The sequence below is a fragment of the Hemitrygon akajei genome, unplaced genomic scaffold, assembly GCF_048418815.1.
Source record: "Hemitrygon akajei unplaced genomic scaffold, sHemAka1.3 Scf000073, whole genome shotgun sequence".
Lineage (NCBI taxonomy): Eukaryota > Metazoa > Chordata > Chondrichthyes > Myliobatiformes > Dasyatidae > Hemitrygon > Hemitrygon akajei.
In genome coordinates, this window is record NW_027331959.1 from 3,383,959 (window position 1) to 3,402,543 (window position 18,585).

At 44.8% G+C, this 18,585-nt stretch overlaps 1 protein-coding gene across 3 annotated transcripts in view; it reads left to right on the forward strand.

The window, feature by feature from the left end:
• Window positions 1–3,295: 3,295 nt before the first annotated feature.
• LOC140722251 (uncharacterized) overlaps window positions 3,296–18,585 on the forward strand; it is a 29,385-nt gene continuing 14,095 nt past the window's right edge. The window contains exons 1-2 of one of the 3 annotated variants that reach the window (XM_073037037.1): window positions 3,296–3,380; window positions 11,897–13,382. In XM_073037037.1, the coding sequence (XP_072893138.1) occupies window positions 12,299–13,180 (882 nt within the window). In that variant the 5' untranslated portion in view covers window positions 3,296–3,380; window positions 11,897–12,298 and the 3' untranslated portion in view covers window positions 13,181–13,382. The other 2 variants (XM_073037036.1, XR_012097567.1) reach the window with 2 other exon arrangements.

The following is an 18,585-nucleotide window of genomic DNA, read 5'->3' on the forward strand; positions in this document are numbered from 1 at the left end:
CAGCTCTCCATTAAGTTCAACGTGCCTAACGCTCACTTTTTCAGATATCTCCAAATCCGACACTTTACTGCTCCTTTAATTCCTAACTTTCCTGAAATGCCTGTGAAAAATGCTATGGACCTATTTCTTTCCATTAATTCACTAGGTAAAGGTTTAATTTCAATTATCCGAGATAAACTAGCAGCCTTACGACGGGCCCCTGTGGATAAAATTAAAATGGCCTGGGAGCAGGATTTAAATATCTCCTTATCCGAGGAGAGCTGGGACTCAGTTCTCAAATCGGTTAACTCAACCTCTCTTTGTGCTCGCCATTGTCTCTTACAGTTTAAGATTGTTCATAGAGCCCATATGTCTAAATCTAAACTATCTCGATTCTACCCTGGCATTAGTCCGCTCTGTGATAAATGCAAGAGGGGCGTGGCCTCTCTCATCCACATGTACTGGTTCTGTCCTAGCTTGGAGAAATTCTGGAAAGATGTTTTCACTACATTATCGGGTATTCTGAATCAGCACCTAGAACCTAACCCCTTAATTGCTCTGTTCGGTTTTTGGGGCGGGACAGATTTATGTCTGGGTCCGACCAAATGCCGAATACTATCCTTTGCCTCTCTCCTGGCGAGACGCTTGATCCTCCTTAGATGGAGAGATGTTGCCGCGCCCACTCATGCGCAATGGTTTAACGACATTATGGCCTGCTTGGACCTCGAAAAAATTCATTATTCAGTTCTTAATTCGGATCTAAAGTTCCATAAGGTCTGGGGACGTTTTAACGAGTACTTTCATAACCTTCCTCTTGACTAGGGTTTTTTTTTTCCTTTTTTTTTCTTCTTTTCGGTCCCTTGCTTTCAGCTCCCTTTTTTTCTGGTAGTAGGCATTATTATCCTCTGTTACTAAGTGTATTTACAGTCTGGGAGTTTGACTGTCCGGACTTATACTCTTTATACTCTGTGGTGGTTGGTCTGGAGTTGTTGTTGTTTTTTTTTCCTGTGTTGTGGGGCTTGGGGAGGACACTAAGCTCACTTGTCTGTAATTTAGGTGTTTTTTTGTTAAATTCTCTTCCTTTGTAGCATATTGTTATTGTATGCTTAATCTTGCACTGTATTAATGCTCCCCATTGGGATTTGGGGTTTTTAATTTTGTAAAATGTTTTGAAAAACTAATAAAAAAAATTTTAAAAAAATAATAATACTCTGCCCGTTTATTTCTTCCACCAAAGTGCATGACCATCCATTTTCCAACTTTATATTTCACTTGCCATTTCTTTGCCCGTTCCCCTAAACTATCTGAGTCTCTCTGCAGACTTTCTGTTTCCTCCACACTACCCGCTCCTCCGCCTATCTTTGTATCATCGGCAATTTTAGCCACAAATCCATTAATGCTGTAGTCCAAATCATAGACATACATCGTAAAAAGCAGCGATCCCAAAACTGACCCCTGTGGAACTCCACTGGTAACTGGCAGCCAGACAGAACACGATACATTTATTCCCACTCTCTGTTTTCTGCTGACCTAGCAATGTTCAACCACGCGAGTAACTTCCCTGTAATTCCATGACCTCTTATCCTGCTAAGCAGCCCCATGTGCGGCACCTTGTCAAAGGATTTCTGAAAATCCAAGTACACTATATCTATTTCATGTCCTTTGTCTACCTGGCTTGTAATTTCCTTTAAAATTTGCAGTAGGTTTCTCAGGCAGGGTTTTCCTCTCAGGAATCCATGCTGGCTTTGGCATCTCTTGTCATGTGTCGCAGATACTCCATAATCCCATCCCTAAAAATCACTTCCAACAACTTCCCAACCACTGATGCCAGGCGAACAGGACTATAGCTTCCTTTCTTCTGCCTCCCTCCCTTCTTAAATTGCGGATAAGATTTGCAATTTACCAGTCGTCCGGTACAATGCCAGAATCTGTCATTTCTTGAAAGATCATCGTTAAGGCCTCGCAGTCTCTCCAGTTACTTCCTTCAGAACCCGAGGGTGCATTCCATCAGGTCCAGGAGATTTATCTACACTCAGACCATTATCTTCCTAAGCACCTCCTCAGTCGTAATTGTCACTTCCCTGATACTCTTGAATGTCTGATATACTGTAGACATCCACTGTGAAGACTGATGCAAACTACTTATTCTGTTCCACTGCCATCTCGGCATTTCTCATTACAATATCTCCAGCATCATTCTGTATTGGTCCTATATCTACCCTTGACTCTCTTTTACCTTTTGTATACTTAAAAAAGCTTTTAGTATCCACTTTGATATTAGTCCCATGCTTACTCGCATCATTCATCAGTTCCTTCTGAATGACTTTCCTAGATTTCTTCTGCAAGTTGTTAAAAGCCTGCAATCCTCTATCTTCCCATTAGCTTTGGCTTCCTTGTACACAGTCTTTTGCTTTTGTTTTGGGTCTGACTTCACTTGTCAGCCTTGCTCTTTTCAACGTTTTGGGTGATTTTCACTAATTTTAAAGGACTGTGCCTCAGACAGCTGGGCTGTTGCAATTCACCTCTAATGTCTAACAGCAGAGCAAGGAGTGAATCTTCGATGGTGCAGAGTCAGAAACCAAAGAGTTGCCAGCCTGAGTCAGGGCTTTGGGGCTCCGGAAAGAGATGGGGCCTGGAGTTTACAAGGAGGAGGAAGACGAGGAATCAGACCAACAGGATGTGGCTACAAATGAAAGATCAGAAACATTTGGAAACTGGTTGATCGAAACAAAAGGTGGTTTATTTCTGCAAAATACTGGTGGAAATCAACAGATCAGGAAGCAAATGTGGAGAGGAATAAATAGACAACATTTAGCATGCCTGGACTGTGTACTCCTCTGCTTAGCTGCTGCATGCATTGCAGAGTTCCTCCTGCATTTTATGTGTATGTGTCTACATTTCCAGCAACAGCAGAATCTCTTGTGTTTCATATCTGCCTTTTTAAGAAGATTCTACTTTGGCATTAAACACGCAGAAAGTTTGCAGATATATTCCAGCAACAGCAGAATCTCTTGTGTTTCATATCTGCCTTTTTAAGAAGATTCTACTTTGGCATTAAACACGCAGAAAGTTTGCAGATATTAATTGTATTCATTATGGGGGCTGCTTTCTGTGTTAAAAGAGCTGTTGAGTTTTCTATACACAAAAAAATTGATATGGACATGTAACTGGTGCCTGCAGAAACTTTTAATGGCACCGTGATTACCCAGAAAGCGCTGCGTTAGAAAAATTCGGCATCTTTGACGCCTGCGCTGAAGCCCCGATTGAATGCGCAGGCGTCAGAAATGCCGATGTTCCCGAATGTTGCGCATGCGCAGTTCACAAAAGGCCTCGGAAACTCGGCGCAGATAAGAACGATTCTCTGGGTCAGCCTTTACAACACCGACTGAGGGACAATTGCAGTGAGTCCAGTCTCTATGACACTCAATCCCGGCACAATCCTGCTCTCGTCCCTCTTTCTCAGCCCCACGATCCGTATTCGGGCCCCTGGGAGCTTCTGGCTGATGAGGGAATGGGAACCGATGGATCTCTCAGACAGAGCTGAGCTCCAGCTATCTAAATGTAAGGATTGGGAACTCGGAGATAGGGCACAACAATCTTTTACATAAGCTTTTGACAAAATCACATTTGTTTTACCTCCAATCCCAAACAGGAGAAAATCTGCAGATGCTGGAAATCCAAGCAACACACACAAAATGCCGGCGGAACTCAGCATTAGTACTCTTTTCCATAGATGCTGCCTGGCCTGCTGAGTTCCTCCAGCATTTTGTCTGTGTTGCTTTGTTCCACCTCCTGCTGGTCTGAACTTTTCTGCCCGTGAGAACATGTTTTTACTCATTCTTTCTGGGAAGGTAATTATATCAAACAGCTTTTTGCCCTGGGCAACGATTAGCTTTCACATCACAAATGTGCCAGATGTCTCGAATGAGACAGACTACTGCCCTTCCCTTCACATTCATTGGCATTGCCATCAATGAGTTCACCATGAGTTCACCTAGGGGAGGGTTCGGGGAAATATTTATGTACAATACAGAAACTGGTATTATCTGTGTCTATTGTGGAGATGCAAAAGTTGCTGGAGAATTTACAAGTGGGAAAAAGTGGAGTGATACTTTGAAATGTGACTATTTGAAGTGTAATTTAGCAAGCAAACCACATATGGACAAAGTGCAAAAGCTCTGGTGAGAAAATCCTTCATTACCCGTTACAGGCCTGTTACACAGGTTGTGTGAGAGTGCAGGTGAACTTGATCAGACCCAGAGGAGATCAAAGTTCTTTTCAACAGTGATTTGCTAGCTGTTAAAATGAATACCTCTCTATATAAAATTCACTGTGCACATGTTGACACTGGATTACAAAAATGCACAATACTGGCTACATGTGCACACTGGTCATTACAAGTTAGAGGGGACATTGGTGGGAAGGTGGGGAGTCCTCCAGTGTCCCTGATGCCCTCACCTACAAGATGTGCATCCAGCTGCAGCTTGTAACCCTGCACTTTAAGGAGTTGGAACTTGAAATGGATGAATTCCAGATCATCCAGGAGTTGGAGGGGGTGATAGATATGACATGAAGTGAGGTGAGTTACACACAAGGTGCAGGACACAGGAAACTGGGTGAGAGTCAGGAAGGGGAATGAGGTTAAACAGCCATCACAGAGTACTCTTGTGGTCAACCCCACAACAACAGGTAGACCACTTTAGAAACTGGTGGGGGGGGAGGTGGATTACCTGGCAGAGGTCATTCAAAGGGTTGATAGAGGATTCGTTAGTTAGGGGAACAGAACAAGAAGGGGACTAATACCTTTGTGGTAAGGCTTACTACAGCTAGTGTCGAGGGGGAGGGGGTGATGTGGTTAAAATAAGTTGTAGGGGGAATGGCAGCCAGAATGAGAGAACAGATAGTGGAAAGGGTGAATTGAGTTGAATTTATTACATACATCCTTCATATGCATGAGGAGTAGAAATCTTTTGGTTACGTCTCCATCTAAATGTGCAATGTGTAATTTGTAGTAATTCATAATAAATAGATTGCACTTAGGACAGTCAATATAACATAGAAATCAATTAATCAGTCTGATGGCCTGGTGGAAGATGATGTCCCAGAGTCAGCTGGTCCTTTTGCTGTGGTACCGTTTCCTGGATGGTAGCAGCAGGAACAGTTTGTGGTTGTCGTGAATTGGGTCCTCAATATCCTTTGGGCCCTTCTTCCTCGGTACAGCTTTTCACCCTCTCAACAGCAAAGGGGATTACCCTGTCTCCATTCCTTCTGTAATCCACAACCAGCTCTTTAGTTTTTGCGAAATTGAGGGAGAGGATTTCTTGACACCAGACAGATGTTGTTCAGACCTGTTAATTTGTAACAGCTTCCCAATATTTTTTGCTCTATTATTTACCCTCTCTTTGGCTTTTATGTTGGCTTTGGCTTCTCCTTTCAGCCATTGTTGTGTCCTCCTGCCATTCTAATGCTTCATTGGGATGTATCTACCATGCACCTCCCAAATTGTTCCCGGAAACTCCAGCCATTGCTGCTCCATCGACATTCCTACCAGTTTCCCCTTCCAATCAATTTTGTCCAGCTTCTCTGTCATAGAAACCTGGAGAAGTTCAGTGCAGAAACAGACCATGTGTCCCATCTAGACAATGCTGAAAACATTTAAGCTGTCAGATGCAATGACCTGCACTGGGACAATAGCCCTCCATACCCCTACCATCCAGCTGCCTGTCCAAACTTCTTTTAAATGGTGAAATCGAGCTCACATGCACCAGTGTGCTGGCATCTCATTCCACACTCTCACAGTCGATTCAGTGAAGAGCTTTCCCACATGTTGCTGTTAAATTTTCACCTTCGCCACTTACCCATGACCTCTGGTTGTCGTCCCACCCAACCTCAGTGGAAAAAACCTGCTGCATTTACCCTATCTGTACCTTCATAATTTTGCATACTTCCAACAAATCCTCAAAACAATGTATAGTTTCCTTGTTTATGCTTAGAGCCTTGTTTAGGTGCATAAGATGATGAGGGGCATTGATCGTGTGGGTAGTCAGAGGCTTTTCCCAGGGCTGAAATGGCTAACAGGAGGGGGCATTGGAAATAGATACCGAGGGAAAGTCAGGGGTAAGTTTTTGCATAGAGAGTGGTATGTGGGTGGAATGCACTGCCAGCAGCGGTGGTTGAGGCAGATACAATAGGGTCTTTAAACAGCCTCTTAGACAGGTACATGGAGCTTAGAAAATAGAGGGCTCTGCGCGAGGGAAACTCTAGGCAGTTTCTAGAGTAAGTTGCATGGTTGGCACAACATTGTGGGCTGAATGGTTTGGAATATGCTGTGGATTCCAATGTTCAATGTTGAACAGTGAAATAACTTTGGCTATACTACAACCCTCTGATAACCACCCTCCCCCCACCCCCCGTTCACTAAGGATGATTTGGTTATCTCTGCTAGGGGCCCGACAATTTCTGCACTTGTCTCCTGTAGGGTCCGAGGGAGCACCATGTCATGTCCTTTTCCACACTCCCATAGACCCTGTGTCCATCTCCTGAGTAAATAGAGATGAAAACATATTTAACATCTCCCCCATCTGCTTTGGTTCTTCACGTGGATTGCCATTCCGGTCTTCCAGAGGATCAACTTTGTGCCTTGCAATCCTTTTGCTCTTAATCTATCTCTAGAATTCCTGAGGATTATCCTTCATCTTTTCTGCAACAACAACCTCATGCCTTCTTGTAGTCATCCTGATTTATATCTTATTTGTTCTCTGGCATTTCTTATACTCCATAAGAACCTACCTGCCTATCACTGTTATACAACTCCATTTTGTGCTTCACCAGGGTCTCAATATTTCTTGAAATCCAAGGTTCCCTACAGTTTCTATCTTTACCTTTTATTCTGAGAAGCACATACCCACTTTACACTTTCAAAATTTCACTTTGAAGGCCTCCCACTTACCAAGCACACCTTTGCCATAAAGGAGCCTGTCCCAGTCCACAGTTGCCATATCCTAGTGTCATAATTCCAGGTATTGATCCATGTCCTGAACACATCCTCCTTTTCTACGCTGCTCCTTGCATTGAGATATATAGGGCTCAGCATATTCACTACACCATGCTTAACGTTTTTCATTCCTGACCTTGTCTGAGGTCTGAACAATATCTGTCTCCAAAACCCCTCCACTATCTGTTCTGTCATTCCCCCTGCAACTTTAGTTTATCCCCCCCCCCATGCCCCACCTCTCACCATGCAGCTCTATCACCCCTTTGGCTTTCAACTCCCAGATCAATAAAAAGGAGGTGCATACCAGGTACAGGCAGATAGGAACAAATGGGGTACTTATGAAGTACAGGAAATTCAAGTGAACACTTATGAAAGAAATAAAAGAAGGGAAGAGTTTGCCCCAGCAGACAAGGTGAAGGAGAACCCTCAGGGATTCTGCAGATATGTTAAGAGCAAAAAGATTGCAAGGAAGAAAATTAATCCTCTGCAGGATCTTAATGGTAATCCATATGAGGAGACAAAATAGATGGGGGAGATTTTTTCTGCATTCGTATTTACTCGGGAGATGGACACACTGTCTGTAGAAGTGAGGCAAAGCAGCATCAACTTCATGGACACTGTACAGATTACAGAGGTGGAGGTGTTTGCTGTCCTAAGGCAAATTACCATAGTAAATCCGCAGGGCCTGACAAGTTGTTCCCCGGGAATCTGCGGAAGATAAGTGCAGAAATTGTTGGGGCCCAAGCACAGATATTTAAATTGCCCTTAGTAACCGGTGAGGCACTGGAGAATTGGAGGATAGCCAATATTGTACCACTGTTCAAGAAAGGCTCTGAAAATAAACTAAGAAATTGTACATTGGTGAGCTTGACATCAGTAGGGGGGAAGTTATTCGAACGTATGTGCAGGAACCGGATACATAAGTATTTGGATAGATGGGACTGATTAAGGATAGAGAGCATGTCTTTGTGCATGGTAGGTCATGTCTAACCAATAATAGAGTTTCTTGAGGAAGTTATCAGGAAAGTGGATGAAGGCGAGGCTGCTGATGTTGTCTACATGGACTTTAGCAAGGCTCTTGACAAAGTCTCACATTGGAGGTTGGTCAAGAAGTTTTAGACATTCAGCATTCAAGATGAGATAGTAAATTGGATCAGACACTGTCTTTGGGAGAAGCCAGAGTGTGGTAGCAGATGGTTGCCTCTCTGAATGGAAGCCTGTGACTAGTGGTGTGCCAGAGGGATCAGTGATGGAACTGTTGTTGTTTGTCATCTATATCAGTAATCTGGATGTTAACATGGTCAGCTGGATCAGCAAATTTGTGGATGAAACCAAGATTGAGGTGTAGTGGACGGCGAGGAAGACTATCATGGCTTGCAGTGTGATCTCGACCAGGTGGAAAGATGGTTTGAGAAATGGAAAATGGAGTTTAATGAAGACAAGTGCGAGAAGTTGCACTTTGGTAGGACCTACCAGGGCAGGTCTTACACAGTGACTGGTCGGGCACTGAGGAATCTTGTAGAGGAAAGGAATCTGGGAATACAGGTCTATATCTCACTGAAAGTGGTTTTACAGTTCGATAGGGACGGAATGAAAGATTTTTGTCACATTGGCCTTCATGAACCAAAGTACTGAGTACAGCAGATGGATGTCATGTTGGCTTTGTACAAGACATTTGTGAGGCCTAATTTGGAGTATTGTGTGCAGTTTTGGTCTCCAATCTACAGGAAAGATGTAAAAGAGGTTGAAAGAGTTCAGAGAAAATTCACAAGGATGTTGCCAGGTCTGGAGGACTTGGGTTGTAAGAAGAGATTGAACAGGTCAGTACTTTATTCCTTGGAAGGTAGAAGATTAAGGGGAGATTTGATGGAGGTATACCACAATTATGAGGGTAAAAGACAGGTTAAATTCAAGCTGGCTTTTTCCACTGAGATGGAGTGGGACTAAAACCAGAGGCCATGGGTTAAGGCTGAAAGGTGAAAGATTAAGGGGGACATGAGGGGAAACTTCTTCACGCAGACTGTCATCCCGGTGAGGAATGAACAAACAGCCCAACAGGTGCATGTGAGCTCATTTGTGTTGGGCTTGAAATTCTGCCCTGTGTTCGTTTAGGAAGAGAGACAACCAACACCGGAATATTACAAAACTTGGCTTTAATGCAGAAGCGTAACTGGCACAGCGAGGAGACAAGACCCCCACTGGGGAAGGCGCGTTCTGGCCTCCCCTTACATTCTTTTCTTATTTATACCCCTTTCCCTTAGACCAACCCTCGCTACACATATTTGGTAATGCTGGACACTTGTGTCCTTGGTCCGATGCCATTTCTTCACGAGTTCCCTGTTTTACTGAATCACGTGACACTAGCAGTTTCGAAACAAAGGATCCCTTGTTTCGCTCCCTCCCTTGTATTTCTGTCTGCTAATATCACACTGACCTGAACTGGCAGTCGCAAATTAACCCTAACATTCCCTCCCTTGGCCTCCCTGAGGCCACATCCCTTACAAGCTTTTCCGTGGCTGTCGGGACCAGGCAGGGAGGCGAGCGTCCCCCCGGCACTCTTTGGTATGTCCTCCCTTTTTGCATTTCCTGATTTGTCCGACCTAGGGTCACAAAGTATGGGTAGGGGTTCCCTAAGCATCAGCAATTTTTACAAGTAGCACGCAACATTTCTGAAAACTTATTCAAGAACAAATTCACAATCCCCCCTTTGCCATGGTCCATTCCAATCCGTGTCCTCCCATAGCGCATCCGCTTTCGGGAGGGCCTCGATCTCCCCTTCCACCGGGAACAAGGGTGCCTGGTACGCCGGTGGAGGTCCATCCTTTCCAGTCAAAGCTCGATCTATAGTCCGGACGACTAGGGTCCTGATACAGGGTATGCAACAACAACAACACGTGATAAAAATAGCAATTGAAATAGACAGTCCTAACGCCAACTGTCCCAGGAACGCTCCCCACTTACCAAAGGTCTTATTCAGCCAATCTACCACTGGGTTGTTTACCCCGGACTGCTCTTTCAGCTCGTTGGCCAACGCCCGGAGTTCTATCAGGCTCCTGGTCAGCTTTCCGTCTGGTCCACCCCGTTCCCCACCAAACATCATCCCAGGAGGCACACCACTGCCCTCCCACCGTTTATCATTAAGTAGTTGCTGAGCAACAGAGGCACACTTTTCTGCCTCAACAATAGCTTCCCGCAACTGTTTCAATAAATCATTTTCTGGAAATTTTTCCTTCTCTGCTTCCTTTAACAATGATTTGAAATCAGAGATACTTTTCTTTTCATTATCTTTAGCTTCCAGACAAGCACAGTTATCAATTTTACCATATTTCTAAAAACTCTCATATACTCTGTTACTCAACACACAAATGTCTGAGTTTCGGTAACTTAAAGTTGAAGTGTTCCATAGCTCCCCAGTGCACGGAGAAAATCAAATGTGGGACAGTCACCTTTCAAAACCTGACCTTCGCGTGGGAGATTTCTCCTCTTAACAACCAGTCTAAGGTAGGCGCCGTCAGTATCTCTGTGCACTGTGGTGTACCTGGCAACACTTTTATCCTCCTCACTCCTGAGACTTTTATGCCCCTCTGGGCGGCGGGTACCCTCACTCAGAAGACTTTTATGCCCCTCGTGGGTGGCGGAGGATTCTTCTACAAACAAACAAGACAAAGTTAGTACTTACCAAAACAAGACAAAGTTAGTACTTACCAGTCACGATTCTGCACCGGGAATAATCTTTCCCGAGGTAATTTGGGGTTGGTGAGGATCCGTCGGCAGACAAGATTCTAACTCAGTAATTTAACTATCTAGTGGAAGTCTTTGATATAACAGGCACTTCCTGACCTTAGTCGGGGTGCGGCCGCAAGTTGTCTGCTGTCGGATCCGCCAGCCTGTTGTCTCTTCCCTCCCCACGTTGGGGTCACCAATTGTTGGGCTTTAAATTCTGCCCTGTGTTCGTTTAGGAAGAGAGACAACCAACACCGGAATATTACAAAACTTGGCTTTAATGCAGAAGCGTAACTGGCACAGCGAGGAGACAAGACCCCCGCTGGGGAAGGCGCGTTCTGGCCTCCCCTTACATTCTTTTCTTATTTATACCCCTTTCCCTTAGCCCAACCCTCGCTACACATATTTGGTAATGCTGGACACTTGTGTCCTTGGTCCGATGCCATTTCTTCACGAGTTCCCTGTTTTACTGAATCACGTGACACTAGCAGTTTCGAAACAAAGGATCCCTTGTTTCGCTCCCTCCCTTGTATTTCTGTCTGCTAATATCACGCTGACCTGAACTGGCAGTCGCAAATTAACCCTAACATTTGCAACATCTAAGAGGTTTGTGTAGGTACCTGGATGGTACGTGTACGGGAGTAGACAGTTTAAATAGTTCAACACAAACTAGATGGGCCAAAGGGCCTGTTTCTGTGTTGTACTTTTCCATGTCTATGACAAGAACCTTAAATAATAACAACATTCACTTGAATTCCTTTTAACAGCTGTGCAGACCAACCATCCGAGTAGGAGATACTTACATGGTGTTTAAACTGTGGCACTTTAAATTAACAGTACATAAAAGAAAATCCCAGCTGTACGTCAACAAAGGCTATTTGCGTGAGAGTATTTCAGTTACTGTGGGGCCAAGCACCCATACAGCTCAGTGGGAGCAGGGAATAATACCAGTGGAGAGAGTCAACTGAGCCAGGTCACAGATTGGAGTCGGCAGAAATGCCCTGTTCTTACAGAGACAGGAAGAGCATCAGGGAATTTGATGGTCATTCCAGATACCAGCACTGTGCCCAGTCAGAAGATGATTTCTCTTTCCAACTTGGGTTGAACCTCACTGTAACAGATCACACGTGAGCAACTGAAGTGATCTCATCTGTAATGTTGTCTTTCATCCATTGATGGATTTTGTAAATCTTTTTACAGGTTAGAAATTTGAAGGAATTCATCTACGGGAATCTCAAACACAACACACCAGTTTTGCTGTCTCTGTCCAGATATTTAAGAAGTGGAGCAAGGGATTCATTCAACCAGCCTTGCTGCTCAGATTGTGGGCAGGGATTCACTCTGTCATCTGACCGTCTGGCATGCACGTCATTTTACACGGGAGAGGACATTCACCTGCTCAGACAGTGGGAATGGATTCACTCGGTCATTTCAACTGAAGGTACATCAGCAAGTTCACACTGGGACAAGGCTATTTCACCTGTGTGTGAGAAGGGATTCAGTCGGTCTTCCCACCTGTGGACACACCAGTCAGTTCACACTGGCCAGAGGCTGGTCATCTGCTGAATTTGTGGGGAAGGATTCAGTCGATCATCTGACCTAATGACTCACCAGCGAGTTCACACTGGGGAGCGGCAGTTCACCTGCTCAGACTGTGGGAATGGATTCATGTTCTCATCTAAACTGAAGATACATCAGCGAGTTCACACTGGAGAGAGGCCATTCACCTGCTCAGACTGTGGGAAGGGATTCACTCAGTCATCTGGACTAGTGATACACCTGCGAGTTCACACAGGAGAGAGACCGTTCACCTGCTCAGACTGTGGGAAGGGATTCACTCAGTCATCTGGACTAGTGATACACCTGCGAGTTCACACAGGAGAGAGCCCGTTCACCTGCTCAGACTGTGGGAAGAGATTTACTCGGTCATTTGATCTGCAGGTACACCAGCGAGTTCACACGGGGGAGAGACCGTTCACCTGTTCTGACTGTGGGAAGGGATTCCATGGATCATCCGACCTTCATAGACACCAGCGATTTCACACTGGGGAGAAGCCGATCACTTGCCCAGTCTGTGGGATAGGATTCACTTTATTATCTGGCCTACGGAGACACCAATCAGTTCACACTGGGGAGAGGCCGTTCACCTGCTCAGTCTGTGGGAAGACATTCAGTCAGTCATTTGACCTACAAAGTCACCAACGAGTTCACACTGGTGAGAGGCCATTCACCTGCTCAGAATGTGGGAAGACATTCACTCAGTCATCCCACCTACAGAGACACCAGCGAGTTCACACTGGGGAGAGGCCATTTACCTGCTCAGACTGTGGGAAGACATTCACTCAATCATCCCACCTACAGAGTCACCAGAGAGTTCACACTGGGGAGAGGCCGTTCACCTGTAGTAAATGTGGGAAGGGATTCACTCAGTTATCTAACCTTGTGACACACTACCGGGTTCACACTGGGAGAAAATTTCAATAACCTGCATGCTGGATATTTGTCCATCACCATTGCTGAATGCAATTTTGAGAGTGACTGTCGGTGCTGAACTCTGCAATTATTGCACCTGCTCACCACACCCAATTCTGCACCCTGGTCACTGGGCATGGGAGGAGTTTCTTCTGCTGTACATTCACCTTTAATGGGACTGGATCTGAGACAAATAAATTAGTTCTATTTTGAACTTTGTCATCGGTACTTAGTGAATTTATAACACACCTAGTGTACAGTAGAGCGTCAACTCAGGCCAGCTGATCCTGCCAATGATTCAGTTCCATGACAGTCCTTTTAAATCCTCCCCTGTTGTTCATCTCTCGATCTCCCTGTGGTGATCGGCTCCAAACAGTCACCACTCTGTGGGTGAAGAGGTTTCCCTCGAATTTCCTGCAGACTGGAGAAGTCGAGTTGACTGCAGTTCTGTCTGAGATTAACTACCAATGACATTCTCCATCAGCCCAGAGATTAGAGGGCTGAAGGAGAATGTCATTGGTAGTTAATCTCCTTATTCACAGCTCATTTCCACATTATGGGTCATTTTCCCTGCTTCTAAAGGGTTATTTGAAAACACACTGTCCTCTAAAGACTGAAAGCAGAATGGGAAACCGTCAGTTGGATGTGCAACGCAGCAGAGTTAGAAACCAGAGGTGGGTCTGCACAGGGCATAGTTTGGGGCTCTGGACGATGGTCAGGGTAAGAACGTATGATGAGGAGAAGGGAATCAGCAGCGGGACGTGGCTACTACAGAGTGGAAACATTTGGAAGCTGATTGACAGAGAAAATCTTCTGTTTGTCTGACTCATGACACAAGCAATACCTGTGGTGAGGTGCTCCACTGGTTGAGGAACATGTGTATGTTGGGAATGGTTTTATCGATTGAAGGAGCTGTTCCTGCTTGTTTATCCTGTAATATTTTATCCGGGTGGTTATTATGGACTGTCCTATCTGAAATAATGTATTGATTATCGTATAATTTGTAAAATTTTGACTCTAAAACTGGATCAGGCTTGAATTTATGGTGCCTTTATGATGTGATGGAGAATCTTAAAGCAAGATTTTGTTGAATGTTATTTGCCAAGATTGAGTTAAACTGCTGCAGGATCCTGGAATGTGTTGGATTGTGTCTGGATTCTCTTGGCATTTTCTGCACTTACTACCTTGTTTGTACTTTATGTATTGTTGATATTTTTGTGTTAACCAGCTTTTCCTGTAATTCCCTCGGTTTCTGGGTAGTGGTCTTTAACTCTGAGTGAGGCACTCGATGTTTCTTTGTCAACACCTTCTCTGCTCAGATCACTGGGATGGCTTCCATGAGGGACATACTGATTACACTGGTTAACGTTCTTCCCCAGAGTGATAATTCATTTTTCTGAGGTGGCCTCTCATTTAAGTTTGCTGCTCTGTACTTCATATCATAATTACATATAATACCATCATAACACCAAAAGAATAACAGCAGAATTGGGTCCACTGTCCGATCGAGTCTGCTCGGCCATTTCAATTATGGCTGATCTTTTTTTGTCTTCTCTTCAACCCCAGTTCCCAGCCATCTCCCAGTAATCTTTGATGCCATGTCAAATCAAGAATCTAACAATCTCTGCCTTAAATATACCCAATGACGTGGCCTCTGCAGCTGCATGAGGCAACAAATTCCACCGATTTACCACCCTCTGGCTAAAGAAATTTCTCTGCATCACTGTTTTGAATGGACTCCCCTCTATCCTGATGCTGTGCCCTCTTCCTAACCGGAAGACCATAATCTGTGTGGATTGGTGATAATATCTCCTCGCTGACGATCAACACTGGCACTCCTCAGGGGTGTGCGTTTAGCCCACTGCACTATGCTCCGTATGCACATGACTGTGTCTAGGCATAGCTCAAATAACATCTACTGATTTTCTGACGATACAACCATTGTTGGTAGAATCTCAGGTGGTGATGCAAGGGCGTACAGGAGTGAGATATGCCAACTAGTGGAGTGGTGTCACAGTCAAAACCTAGCACTCTACATCAGTAAGACGCAAGAGCTGATTGTGAACCTGAGGAAGGGTAAGACGAAGAAACGCATACCAATTCTCACAGAGAGATCAGAAGTGGAGAGAGTTAGCAATTAATTTTTCCCTTGAATGATAACCTCTACATGCGAAACTCATGCTGATTTGCTCATCATTCACTGTTATTGTTGCAAAATATTTCCCTACACTCCAGCTGGAAAATTGGCTGAAATTTCTAATTGTGGAAAACACTCCCTCGTATTCCAGGTATCACTCCAGAAATGATTTGCTTTCTGAATGGGCCATTCGCATTGAGTGCAGCGGTACTCTCAACAGTGGCAGGAAGAGAACCACCCACCATGTGGGAATCTGATCCAAGTTCTCAGCGGCACGGGGATGAATGAGAAAGATTCAAATGTGTTGGCAATTCAACATAACACATTTTTTTTCCGGTTCGGTGAGGTTTTATTACTGTCCTAGTCAAAGCCCGACTAAAATGTTTTATAATCACAGACGCTTTATTGGCCTGTGGTGCTGTAGGCCTTTGATCTTGTCTCCATCTGTTTGCATTCGGATCTGATGCTCCTACTCTTTGAGACAGTGATTATAACTTTCTATACATTTACTGATATTTTATCAACATTTCTGAAGCTGAAATGGTCTGAATTGGTAAAGTGTGACAGCTTCTGTGTTATTTTGAGGTGCACCACCGGTCGTGAGATGATGTGTTATTACAGTGTGTTTCTCGTTCGTATAAAATCCACCCCTATTAGGAGCAAAAAATCAGACGTGATACTTGTTTGTGTTTATTTTTGGGGTGAATTAGAAATTCTGATTAGAGTTGATTTGCTTCCCTCCACATTTTCTCCGACAACGGAATCTCTGAAAACACTTACGGTGTGAATTATTTCTGAATGATTCATTCATCCGTGCATCTCCCATCCATTTGAAATTTTCAAATATATATTTTAAATATAACTAATTCAGCAGATGCTGGAAACCAAATGCGACATACAGACACACACACACACACACACACACACACACACACACACACACACACACACACACACACACAATGCTGGAGGAAGTCAGCAGAGCGGGCAGCATTTATGGAAATGGATAAACGGTTGACGTATCGGGCTGAGAACTTTTTCAGGTCTGGAGAGTAAGGGGGGAGACGCCAGAATAAAATGGCATGAGGAGGGGAAAGGTGATAGAGGAAACCAGGTGAAAGGCGAAGGGCTAGAGCGGAAGGAATCTGTTAAGAGAGGACAGTGGAGTACAGGAAAAACAGAAGCAGTTAGGAAGTGATAGGCAGGTGAAAATAGGCATGACCCCAGAGAGGTGAACAGAAGAAGATGGGAGGGGGAGGGATTTTTTTTATTGTCATTCATAACACCAGGTTGGAGACTCCCTAGATGGAAAATATGTTGTCGCTCCCCCGTCTTGAGACAAGACGAAGCAATGGACTGACAATGTCGGATCGGAAATGGGAATCAGAATTAAAGTGTTGGGATGCTGGGAAGCGCCGCTTTTCACGCTGCAGCGATGGTGCTCGACGAAATGAGGTCCAGTTTATCACTGGTCTCACCAATGTAGAGAAGGCCGAACCAAGGGCACCAGACACAACAGATGACCACAGCAGATTCACAGGTGAAATGTTGCCTTACCTGGAGGGAACGCGTTTCAGCCTGGACTAATGGTGAGAGAGGAGATGAATGTGTGGTTGTAGCACTTTGGGGGCTTGCAGGGATAAATGCCGTGAGGGTGTTAGGTGTGGAGGGCTGAATGAAACGGGATTATGGAGGGAGTTATCCCTGCAGAAAGCGGAGAGATGGGTTGGGAGGTAGTGATATCTTTGTTGGTAGCATCGCTTTAAAAGTGGGATCAGCCTGTAGGCGCTCACCAGGTCTTCCGCCACCTTAACAGTGATGCAGTTGCTCTTACCTACCACGCCATGACGTTTCACACCCAAAAATCATAGTTTGTAAATTCAGCCATTTCCAAAGAGATCGTAGAAAAAAAATTATCTTCACCTCACCATCACCGCCACACAACCGCTCTCCACTTCCCACAGAGATCACTTCCTCCGTTATTCCGTTTCCATTCCGAACCTCACTATTCATCTCCCTCCAGGCGCTTATCCCTGCAAGAGGCCACAGTGCTACATGCCCATCCACCTCCTACCTCAGCACCAGTCTTTGTCCCCAAACAGCCCTTCCAGGTGAGGCAACAATCTACCTACGAATCCACTGGGGTAGTCTGTGTGTCCAATGTTCCCAAGGCAGCTTTCTCTACATTGGCGAGACCCATCATTCATCGGGGACCATTTCGTCGAGCAGCTCAGCTCCATCGACCAAAAACAGATCTTACCCCAGGCAAAACCTTCGATTCCTATTCCTGTTCCTGTTCCGCAGATTTCTCTTCTTCCATGATGAGACCACCCGCAGGGTGGAGGAGCAACAACCTACAGTCTATGTTGTCTGGGTAGCCTCAATCCTGATGGCATGAATTTCGATTCTCCTTCCCGTGGAAAGAATGATCACCCTTCCCCGTTTTATTCTATTCCTCAATCTGGCCTTTTACCTCTTCTCACCTGCCTATCACTTCCTCGTCGGTTCTCTCCAGCTTCCCTTTCTCCTATGGTCCATTCTCCAGTCCAGTCAGGTTCCTTCCTCTCCATCCCTTTAGTTTTCCCGTCCACCAGGCTTGACCCATCACCGTCCAGCTTCCCTTCTCATCCTCTGTTACCTTTTTATTCTGGCGTCTCACCACTTCGTTTCCGGTCCTGAAGCAGGGTCTCGGCCCGGCACTTCGGCTGTATATTCACTCCCATAGATGCCGCCTGACCTGCGGAGTTCCTCTGGCAGTTGGTTTGTGTCGCTTTTAGTACTTTTGTTGTGAGTTATCGTGACGGAGAGTGCGAGTCAAATGTGTTATTTCCATGTTTTTGAGCCATTGATGCCTCACTGCCTTTCAATAATGAAGTTGAGTTAAAAACAGTGTGACCCATAATGTTGAGGTTATGAATGACTCTGAAAACCTGTACTCAGATAAGGTGCTTTGACGGTCAGGAATTTTCCATCCTTGCAGCTACAGGCATGTGGAGCGAGTTACTCTCAGAAATATCAAGCTGTCATTGCTCTCACGACGTGATTTTTCAGATGGTCATTAGCCTGATGGTACATGAGTAGATTTTTAAGTCTACAAATTTATTTGTCAGTTTCATGGCTCCGATTTGTGATTATCCCATTGACAGGTTGTATGTTATTAGTCTGTTTATTAGGTTGTGGTGCGTTATAACATTGAAACTTTTAATGTGCCTGAACAGCAGCATTTTTTGTTGTTCAGTGTGTTCTATACTTGCTTTGTTGTCTGGCGCAACCCTCGTAC